The sequence below is a fragment of the Triticum aestivum genome, chromosome 1B (genome assembly GCF_018294505.1).
Source record: "Triticum aestivum cultivar Chinese Spring chromosome 1B, IWGSC CS RefSeq v2.1, whole genome shotgun sequence".
NCBI classification, from domain to species: Eukaryota; Viridiplantae; Streptophyta; class Magnoliopsida; order Poales; family Poaceae; genus Triticum; species Triticum aestivum.
In genome coordinates, this window is record NC_057795.1 from 687,030,088 (window position 1) to 687,041,146 (window position 11,059).

Genomic DNA, 11,059 nt, shown 5'->3' on the forward strand with positions numbered 1-11,059 from the left:
TGACCTGTATACGGGGCCCCCTATATTCAGCCCTCCAACCTCCAAATATAAGGGTTTCGGGCGTGCATTTGCGGTGGCCCTTAAAAATTTTACGGGTTGGACTACTTTTACGGTTTCTGTTCTGGACATTTTTTTCGCCCAAAACTGTAAAACACAAATTTTTTGCGGGTTTGACCACTTATGCGGGGTCTGCTAGAGATGCTCTAAGTAATTCCATGATGGAAATCATTTAGCTTTTATCACCTCCAACTTCTCATTGTGCAGTAAACTTGCACTAAAGCAAGAAAGAACAAATAATTTGGCCACCAATTAGAGAGCCCAGATGCAAAACCTCATCGTAACATGCTGCAGCAAACTAGCTCCAAGAGCTTTTCTTCAGCTGCCTCTTCTCACTTTGTCAGCAAGGAGCATTAGGAGTGGGTGGGTGCAACAAAAATCATCTCTTCCAATAGCACATACTGGTCTGAAATATATATAGCAACATGGACATACAAGACTAGTTTTGGTTTACCTGTTGATCCAAAGGAGACCGGGATATAACCACCTCTTACAATCACGTAGTCTGATCGCCGACCAACAACACAGGAGGAGCCCCATATCAAACACACGATCATCGGTCGATTCGTACCAATAAGGTATTAATTTGTGCATCAAGAAGCGATAGTTTTTTGAACAGATAGTGGCTACGACGACATTACGCATTCGAAACAACATAACTGAAGAAATAGCCATAAGGAGGGGAGGGGAGAGTCTCTATTGCTACCAGTACCAAGTACCAACAGATACCTTGATATACCTGCTGCTTATGCGCTAAGAGCATGTCTGCCTGTCGACACGACACATATATAATAGGGTTGAGGAACCATGTTGGATGGATCACCAGTAGTCGCCGCAGGAGCACTTGCCCTCCTTGAAATGGTGGAACCGCTTGTTGTCCCTCACGATGAGCTCCCGCCCCACGATCCTCGACATGATCTTGATGGCGTTGTGGCAGTCCCCGCAGATCCTGAGGTTCTTGATGATGCGCAGCGGGGTCCTGGCCGGGGTGCTGATCAGGCCGTAGGCGATGGCCAGCCGCTCGCTGTGGTACAGCAGCGCCTGCTCCTTGGCCTCCTGGTCAATGTCGTGGAGCACGTACCTCGTGTCGGGCACGTAGCGCTGCTCGTTCACCACCTTCTTCTCGATCTTGGGCGGCAGCCTGTACTCCCCCAGCTTGTTCCTCCCGTCCAGCATGTTGATCCCGAGCCGCCGCTTCGGGGGAGGGGTCGGGAGCTTCTTGGGGTTGGCCTTGGAGGGGTCGAGCGAGACCAGCAGCTCCTCCGCCCGGTCCTCGAGGTCAATGTCGCCGTTCATGCGCGCCAGGTTCAGCAGCGACTCCCAGATCATGGCGTTGGGCTCGAACGGCAGCTTCTCGATGTACTCCACGGCCTCGTTGAGGTGCCCCGACTTGCCCAGCACCTCGATGACCCCAACATAGTGCTCCATGCCGGGCTCGATGCCGTGGTCCCTGGACATGGCGTCGAAGTAGAGGAAGGCCTCCTCGATGGCCTCCGAGTTGGCGCACGCGTCGAGCACGAGCGCGAAGGTGCGCGCGGTGGGCGCCATGCCGCACCGCTTCATCTCCTCGAAGAGCTGCAGCGCGGCGTCCCCTAGCCCGTTGCCGGCGTAGCCCTCGATCATGAGGTGCCAGGAGGCCATGTCCCGGTCAGGCATATGGTCGAACGTCCTGCGTGCGTGCGTCATGTTGCCGCACCGGCCGTACATCTCGAGGAACCGGTTGTTGAGCTGCAGGTCGGCCCGGAACGGCGAGCGGAGCAGGTAGTCGTGCACCTTGCGGAGCTCCTCGAGCAGCTTGGGCGTGGAGCAGGCGCCGGCGAGCTCGTAGAAGGACGCGGCGTCGGCGCGCGCCCCCTTCTCGAGCAGCTCCACCGCCTCCTTGGCCCGCCCCTCCCTGCACAGCGCCATCAGCTTCTCCGGCCCCGCCGCGGGCTCGGGCGGCGGCGGCCCCTGCTGCTGCTGCTGCTGGAGGTAACTGTTCTTCGGCGGGGGAGGGCCCTGCTGCTGCTGCCGAGGGGCCGGGGCGGGCGGCGGCGGCCCGTAGCCGTGGCGCGGCGGGGGAGGGGGAGGCCCCTGCCGCTGCTGTTGCTGCTGCTGCGGGTAGTGATTGCTCCACGGCGGGATAGGATCCAGCTGCTGGGGCGGGGGCGGAGCCGGGGGAGGCGGCCCGTAGCCGTGGCGAGGCGGGTAGTTGCTCCTCGGCGGCGGCGGAGGAGGCCCCTGCCGCTGCGGCTGGTAGTCGTTCCGCGGCGGAGGAGGAGGAGGCCCCTGCTGGTAGTAGTTGTTCGGCGGCGGGGGAGGGGGGTGGCCCTGCGGCGACCACTGGGGAGGAGGGGATCCGGGGGGAGGCGGGCCCCACTGCTGCTGCGGCGGCGGGTGCTGGTGGCCCTGGCTGGGGACGGCGGCGGCGGCGGAGGGGTGGTAGGCGTGGGACGAGGAGAGGGCGCGGGCGGGGGTGAGGAGGTGGAGGAGGGAGCGGGACCTGGAGGAGACGAGCGCGACGGAGCGCATCGGGCCGGCGGCCCGGTGGATGGCGGCGGCGGCGGCGGCGGTGGCCATGGCGGCGCGAGGGGCGGAGAATGGGGATTCTGGTGGGGAGAAACCGTACGGGGTTTATGCGAGCCGGACGGATGAGATATTTCCGGGCTCGCGAATGGGCCGTGCGCTCGCGTGAGCCTCACTGGGCCTGTGCCGCCGTGTTAGCCCTCAACAAATTGCTCTTCTTTTTTTCTCAAAAAAATTGTTTCTCTGTTTTTGCATAACTTCACATGATGTTTTTTTTTGGCATAACTCCATTTCACGTCAATGAAAATTGCATGAACACCATACTACGTACTAGTAGTGTTTAGAAAGTGTATTGTTTTGAACAAATGTCAACAACAACAACGACAAATTATCTTCAGCCAGGTCTATGGAAAACACTACTAAATATTTAATGTTGCAAAAAAAAAGGGAAAGTATATTTGATGATGCATCTAAAGATACAAACCCTGCACTGTAGAAGTTGGTATTATTTTGTACGAATTTGGAGACCTCAATACGAAACAACAAATTTTCTCTAGGTTTTAAGGAATTCTGAAAAAAAAACACATACATATGGATATATATTACTTGTCTGCAAAGTTCATGGCATTTATATACGAGCTATACAAAAAATCACATATTTCTAGCACATGTATTATTCACTATAAAAGTAAATGTTTTTTTGCAAAGCACGTCAAAACATATTTCATGATGAATTTTACACACATCCAGCATGCATCTATAAGTACACTTATACACCCTTTGTTCCTAAATACAGGATGTACATCTTGCATTTAGAAACATAAACAATATTTATCTTCAGATTTTTGAAAACTTAAAAAGTTTTTTCTTTTGAATTTTTGGAAATTTCAGGCTCCATGAAGCCTGAGAGCAAAAAATCCACCTGCGAATATATGAAGCATCATGGAAATGAAGCTAACTAAAGGACGTTTAATAATACAATCTTAATACCCTAGAAAATCTTAATAGGTTTATTGATTGTTCATTCAAAGAGATACCCTAGACAAAGAAAACAGAAAAGAAAGGAGGAAACGATCTGTACAGGGTTGCCCAAACGAAGCTACAGCAAAGGTTCTCACTTCTCAGTCTCAGGGGATGATGATGATGATCACGCATGATCAATCAGCACTGCTCTCTCTCTCTACCGCCTACAATGCAAAATGAAGCGCAATGCAATGCAATGTCCTACAGGAAATGCCCATCATGCTATCTCTACTGCCCTCGGCCGGGGCCGAGTTCTCGGGGACGCCCTCGCTCGTCGACGACGCCGTTCTTCAGGGCTGGAACCTCGCCGAGGGCCCCGAGTCGCCGCTCACCTCGAACTCGCTCGAGCTCGCCTTGGACTCGGCGTCCGCGTTGCCACCGCCGGCGTGGCCGCCCCTCCGGCTCCTCCGGTCCTTCAGTATAAGATCAGAACAAAACATTCAGGTATATGGTCAGGAAATGGCGTTGTGGGAGGAAGCGGTGGGTAAGGTGGTACAACCTCCCGCGACGGGACGTCCTCTGCCTCGAGCATCCGGACGACGTGACCCATCGTGGGTCTCTTCTCGGAGTCCGGGTCGACGCACCGCAGCGCCACTAGGAGGGCGCGCTTGAGAGCACGGATGGTTGGCTTCACCTCCATGTCACGGTCCACCACCTCGTCGGCTCTCTTCGTGCCAACCATCATTTTGAGCCACTCCACCAGATGCACCTGCACGTCATTCATGTCATAGGTTTAAATGATTAACATACATTCCCAGCAGCCAACAGGTAACACAACAGAAAAAAATTAGTTGCCAAGTAACAGAAATGGGACTAGGTTTAAATGATGTTTATTTTGCTGTTGAAACAAAATGGACACTGGAATAGTATGTATGGGCTACTACTGATCAAGCTGATACACTTGAGATGGTAGAATCAATGAATCATAGTTCAAAAAAGCGCTAGGCGTTAATTGTGCGTTTTGCCACCGCCTTGCACTTTTCTGATCAACGCGTATGCTTATGCACAGATTAAGCGCAGCGCAGTTAGGCGTTAGGCGTTTTGCTATCGCCTAGAGCCTAGGCGCACTTAAGTGCTTGCTTAGGCGCGCCTTTTTTTAACTATGGGTAGAATATATCCTCACCTCATTGGCTGGCCGACCATAGTCGACAGGATCCCTCCCAGTAACTGCTTCCAGTAGCAGCACACCGAAACTGTAGACATCGCTCTTCTCGTTTAACAGACCTGTGTTGGCATATTCAGGGGCCACATACCTGAAACGACGGCAGCATAAAAGTTCAGTGCTCCTACAAAGCTAACTGCTTTTATACACGAAGAACAAAAATCTTCTAACATTTAAAAGCTCCTGCTGTATGTGAATATCAAACATTTCCATGACTACAGCCAGGTAATTATAAATTACAAAAACAACAGTGGCATACCCGAAGGTTCCCATAACGCGAGTCGTGATATGGCTCTTCCCAGCACCCAACATCTTGGCCAATCCAAAATCAGAAAGCTTCCCATTGAAATCCTCGTCAATTAGGATATTGCTTGATTTGATATCACGGTGCACAACTTTTGGCTCTATGGCTTCATGTAGATAAGCAAGCCTGCATATCATTTAGTTTGATATAATGTCTTGCCCAACTAAAAGTGTGCGTAATGAAATGTGCAAAGAGATGAATGATTTGATTCTTACGCTTTAGCAATTCCAAGAATGATTTTCATTCGAGCTTCCCAGGTAAGAACACCGTGCTGCCGCATGGCGCCGTGAATCCACTGCTCTAAGTTTCCGTTATTCACGTACTCATACACAAGCATCCTGGAACAAAAATAAGTTTAACAAAGGGATGGAAGATGAAATAAGTCATAGACCATATGCTGCACATGAAGCAAGAATGATTTGCACAATGTACATTCACCATGAAAATTTAAACACACAGAGCTGAATCTTCATGGAGAAAACATAACAAACACTGTTATCGTACAAACCGGAAACTGCTTATGTACTACAGAATATCTTATATTATATGTACTGAAATAGGAAACTAGAATGGCACTGGTATGTTCGATTTATCATGAAGTGGAAAACAAAATATATTGCTGTCAATGATACGAAACAATTCTCAGACCCCTACCGTAAATGTGTCGGATGTTTGTCAAAAGGAAAAGTAAATTGTAAGACGTCAGAAAAAATAAGATGATTTTCCTGTTTCTGTAGCCAGATATGTCGGGAAGAAATGATGGATACCTAATACGAAGTACCTATTAAATAAACTAAAAAAATAGTGAACCATATCCAAGTTGTAGAGAACCAAAACCTGGGTGGCGGGGATGTACACCCGCACCTTTCCACCAACTTAGCTAAGCACGCTTCCTAATTATGTTTCTCAAATAACTACTGGAATATTTTAAAAAATAACACATGTGTACATTGTATTGGCTGATTAAATTTAACATGCTTGAAGAAGATATCACTGACCATTAGAGGATTGATAGTTAGTTTATCTAAAAGCACCTCTGTTTCGCAAGAAAATTCTTATCTTGATGGCGATTTAAGCAGCACTGGTTCTACCAAGCTAGCCGTGACAGCTTAGGCGAATAGTAGCAGACTGAATTGTAGTTAAGGATCCATTTGGTATCACAGTTTGCCAACCTCGTACTGTGGAGGAAATGCTTGATTCTGATGACACATGTCCAGGCCTATTACAGAGAGCAGCTGTCTCGACCAATAAGCCGTTCATGTATATCAATTCATCTCTATCTATCTACAGTCTTCCAATCATACCACCATTGACCTTTAACACTTGTGAAGTTATGACAGGGCTCTTCTTATCAGATTTATTTTGAGAGGTTCTTATCAGATTTCTGTTTGGGCATAGTTCACCAATCACAATATTCCCCCATGTTCAGCGATGTTGACTAGAAAAGGTTTTACAACATGCCAGTCTCACACTCTAACTCTGTTAAGACGGGCAGTCGTGACTGTTCCATTATGGTGTTTGTAAGCAGGACAGCAGAGAGTATAGTAGCGCTAACGATCAAGAAGAAACAACTGAGGCAGGTGGTAGTTTTCTTGTATTTCTGACCTTAAACTCATGGCTCTGATATTTACAGATGTTCTGTACTTAATGAGGAATAGTTTAATATAATATATTCTTGACCAATTAAGACTTAAGAGTTGAAGAGGGTTCTCAATTGTGTGGGCCCTACTCAGCAAATTAAAATGTTAAAGATAACAACCTACATCATAATGTCCATAACACGAAGCACTGAACCAAACAAAGAATCGAACAAATTGAGAGAATGCTCTATAGAGGGCTTGGCTGCAAATCTTTCTGTATTGGATTTAGTCTTAACAACGATTAACTCAGATCTGTATTATTTATGAATGGTCAGATATCATGCAAGAAAACATGTGCAGAAGGGTTGATTTCAATATACAAGATGGATGTACTTTGGCACATGCATTATTATGAAGTTGAGTCGAGCTATAAATGTTTGACAGTTCCACAAAGAAAAAAAATGTTTGAAATGATATAAACTTCATATTTTGTGGTCAAGAGTTAATGACTGATCAACTCTAGTGTGCAAGTGAACATAAATCAGTAGCCATTTGATGTAAACAAATTTTACTGCACAAATGAAACTAGCCATCCAATGGTGCAGGTGACTGAAAATAGCTAACCTGTGGATTCCTTCAACACAATATCCTAGCAGACGGACCAGATTTTTATGCCTGACATGGCCAATAGCCTCAACTTCAACCCTGAACTCCTTTTCTGCCTGGCCCCTGCAGTGCCATATCAAAACACAATCAGTATGGTGACATCACACAGAGCAAGTTTTTGTAAAGAAAATGTGACCCTCAAGGACCAAATCTAATCCAGAGTTCCTTACATGTTATTCAGTAGCTTTTTTATTGCTACATCAGTCCCATTTATGAGTCGACCACGGTAAACCACCCCATATCCACCCTCTCCAATGATGTTCTCCTTAGAGAAGCGATTCGTCGAATGCTCCAAATCCCTCAGAGTGAACCAATGGCCCCAACCCAAGTGCGAAAATTCCGGGAGACCAACAAGAGGAGATGCGGAGATGGTCGCATACTGAGAATATTGCCTCCTAGCGTTGCCCGAGCTGCCTTCATCGCCAGAGTAAGCACTACCGGCCCTATCGCATTGGTAGGCCGAGCTGCACTGGCTCAAATTATCAGCATCACTCGACTTTGTCCTGACCAAGTGTCCCAGCATTTTCCCAGAATCTTTTTCATGAGGTTTCTCCTGCACCGTCAACGTGTGGCTTTCTTGCATTTGGTAGTTCTCAACAACAGCATGTTGGCGCACTTCATCCACAGCAATCTCCTTTGATACATCGGGGATTTGAGATACTGGGATCTTATCAACAGACTTCTTCGGCTTCCTCCGGTAAATGGACCAGAAGCACATGAAACCTAGTATACAGAAGATTACCACCCAGATGCTGATGCCAATCACTATCCACAGCCTGAGGCCAAACGGTGGCGTCTTGGATGACAGCTCGGCACGTAGGCTTTCGGCTGTCACCATCTCTGTTTTGGAGCGGCCTGCACACCAGGATCAGTAAGGTAGTGTTAGCTTAGCATCCACTCAACCGGATGTAATATAATAACCAAAACCAAGGTGGCAATTCATTGAACACAGCAAGCAAACTGAGGCTAATATGACAAAATTGCATACACTTCATTAAACACAACAGGGAAGATAAGCTGGGATTAATATGAGGACAACATTGCATACACTTCATTGAACACAGCAACAAAGATGAGCAGGATTAATATGAGGACAACATTGCATACGCTTCATTGAACACAGCAAGCAAAGACGAAAAGAGATTAAAATCAGAACATGGCATACACTTCACTGAACACAGTAAGAAAGACAAAAAGAGATTAATACCAGAACATGGCAACACACTTGATTGAACAGAGCAAGGAAAACCAGCTGGGATTAATACCAGAACGTGCCATAAACATCAGTGGACACAGCAGTGAAGACAAACCGAGATTAATACTATCAGAACATGGCATGCTTTTGACTGGAGATGGGATGAAAAGGTGCATTACATTGATAACATACTCCTACTTATCTGGGTGAGGACAGCATAAATAGAGCAATAATAAGAGCAGCAAGCAGTCATTATTCACCACAAATATCAAAAGGAAGAACATGAGGCACAATTTCCATGTGAAGCGAATTAATTAGATGAGCAAGCCAGTCAATGATGATGAACCGTCTGCTCCCCGACGACTACCTGCCCCCTCCCGAGATGAACACTACTAACACATACACATTTACAACTAACTGTGAACTCCTGGAAGCTCAAGGCCACGGCCAGATCAAGAACCTGGGGATTGGGAGCGAATGGGGCAAGAACGAAACGAATCGCGCATATCCCCGTCAAATCAAAGCTTTCCCCTTGGGCCTCCGTTGCAAAAGAAAAGATTCGGCGCTTTCTTGCTCGCTACCCGGGGAAAGAATCCAATCGAATCGAGCCAAACCAATCTCAGAAGCCCTTCCGGACGCATTGGATCAAAGGCACTACCAGGATCCGGTAGCCAAGAACCCGCGCGCGCGCCATGGACGGACGCCTACGGCGGCGCAGCTTCCGAGCAGAGGAGGCACTCGCCGGCCCCAATGCGAACGGACCGGACGGGGGAGGGGGGAGAGTGTGTGGAGGCGGGGAGATCACCTGTGGAGCGACGGCTGGCGGCGAGAAACCCCTGGCGGCCGCCTCCCGCGTGCTCCTCTAGGGTTCTTGGAGCAGCAGCACCAACCAACCACCCCCGCTGTCGCTATCCCCGTCGCCTCACTCACTGCCGCGCGCTGTGCCGCCGGCTGGAGCTGTCCCAGCTCCGGCGACTAGCTCAGCTGCGGCGCGTCGGCGTGGCTCCGGCGCATCAATGTGGGAGGGATTGGGAGGGGGAGGGGGAGCAGGGGAGCAAGCGGCATTAAAGTTTGGGTCACTCGAGTGAGAGCGCAGAAGCGGAAGGAACACAGCTGTAAAAAGAATGGAGGGGAGAGGCGAGGAAATCCGCCGTTCTCCGCTTTGCTACGCGCACCCCGTGATGGCTTTGCGAGGGACGTTGGGCTGAGGTTGTTTGTGATGATGATTAGTGGGGGGTTAATGGATGGATGGATGGTTAGCGTGTACTCGTAGCCTAATGATGATGCCAAAAATGTTTGTTGATGCTTCTTGTTTGATGAGGATGGAGCCATGTGTCGAATTGACCGGGTTATGCAACTAACCCTAGTATTGACAAAAAAGGGTGAGCTATATTTGGGTGAATCTACCCTTTCGTGAGAGAGGACCAGACGGGCGGTCGAAACCCTAGCAGTCGTCCCGTCTACTCCCCTCCCTTGTCGCCGTTGCCGAGGCAAAGCTCATGCGGACACGATGGCGAGGGGGTCTACTATGGGATGGCGAGGGAGATGTGTGCTTGTGTGGCGGTGTTCGTCAAGCGGTGGTCGACGGGCGGTGTTGGTGATCCTACACTGCGGTCTTCAATGGCGGTCCGACCTGGCTAGGTCATCGGAGAAGAGGGAGTCGGCGCGTGGTCCTGGACGAGGGCGAGCTCGACGTCAGACCTAAACTTGTCATGCAGTAGTATGGGTGATTTTTTTTCTTCATGTTTTCTGGAGGGAGTCTTTAAGTTTCGTCGGTGTGCTTGTCGTCGGGGGAGGGTGTGTCCAGCCGTGTGTTTGGCAGGTCTGGACGGTTTAGGTTTCTAGTGGATTTGTCTAGATTCGGTCGGTCGTCGTGGTTGTCGTCGGGGAAGGGCGTGTGCAGCCGTGTCTTTGGCAAGTCTACCCGGTTTAGGTTTCTATGGATTTGTCTAGATTTGGTCGGGCTTCGTGGTTGTCACCGGGGGAGGAATGTCCAGCCGTGTCTTTGGCAGGTCTTGCCAGTTTAGGTTTATGTGGATTTGTCTAGATTCGGTCGGGCTTCGGGGTTGTCGTCAGGGGGAGGGTGTGTGCAGCTGTGTCTTTGGCAGGTCTTTCAGGTCTGCCCGGTTTAGGTTTATGTGGATTTGTCTAGATTCGGTCGGGCTTCGGGCTCTTCGGAGTTTCTACATGCCTTTTTTGACATTTTCTTTTTTGGGACGACGATTTCCTCCGCAGATCACAGCAGCCGGCGTCTCCTGGTCCGCGACTCTTCGACCACTGCTTGTACAAGCTCCCAAGTTTTAAAAAACTTGATTTGGGGTGGAGGCCTAGAGTCAGCATCAAGCTATGCTCATGGCGCATCGCCTATGGAAGTAGAGGAAGAAGGTTTGCCACAGCAAGGCGGTGTTCTTGTCTTATTGTAGGAATAATGTTCTTCCCGCTCTTTCCTTGTTTCGTTGGTGTGCTTGTCGTCGGGGAAGGGCATGTGTAGCCGTGTCTTTGACAGGTCTAGCCGATTTAGGTTTCTGGTGGATTTGTCTAGATTCGGTCGGGCTTCGTGGTCTTCA

The 11,059-nt window shown here is 49.2% G+C and overlaps 1 protein-coding gene across 1 annotated transcript; it reads right to left on the minus strand.

Annotated features, from left to right (window-relative positions):
* Positions 1–621: 621 nt before the first annotated feature.
* On the minus strand, positions 622–9,624 carry LOC123149364 (probable receptor-like protein kinase At2g42960). Its single transcript, XM_044569009.1, has 9 exons — positions 9,298–9,624; positions 7,468–8,152; positions 7,256–7,360; positions 5,267–5,389; positions 5,007–5,177; positions 4,709–4,838; positions 4,085–4,294; positions 3,918–3,998; positions 622–2,037 (listed from the first exon to the last, which is right to left on the minus strand). The coding sequence occupies exons 2-9, from the start codon at positions 8,133–8,135 to the stop codon at positions 877–879; spliced, it is 2,649 nt and encodes an 882-aa protein (XP_044424944.1). The 5' UTR covers positions 8,136–8,152; positions 9,298–9,624; the 3' UTR covers positions 622–876.
* Between the last annotated feature and the right edge of the window lie 1,435 nt (positions 9,625–11,059).

Bases quoted from the DNA above. Each gene is read 5' to 3' on its own strand.
- LOC123149364 (XM_044569009.1), bottom strand. From the start codon at position 8,135: ATGGTGACAGCCGAAAGCCTACGTGCCGAGCTGTCATCCAAGACGCCA. The intron at 5,390-7,255 runs GTTAGCTATTTT...TTTTTGTTCCAG, and splicing joins TGTGTTGAAGGAATCCACAG to GATGCTTGTGTATGAGTACG. The intron at 5,178-5,266 runs GTAAGAATCAAA...AATGATATGCAG, and splicing joins ATTCTTGGAATTGCTAAAGC to GCTTGCTTATCTACATGAAG.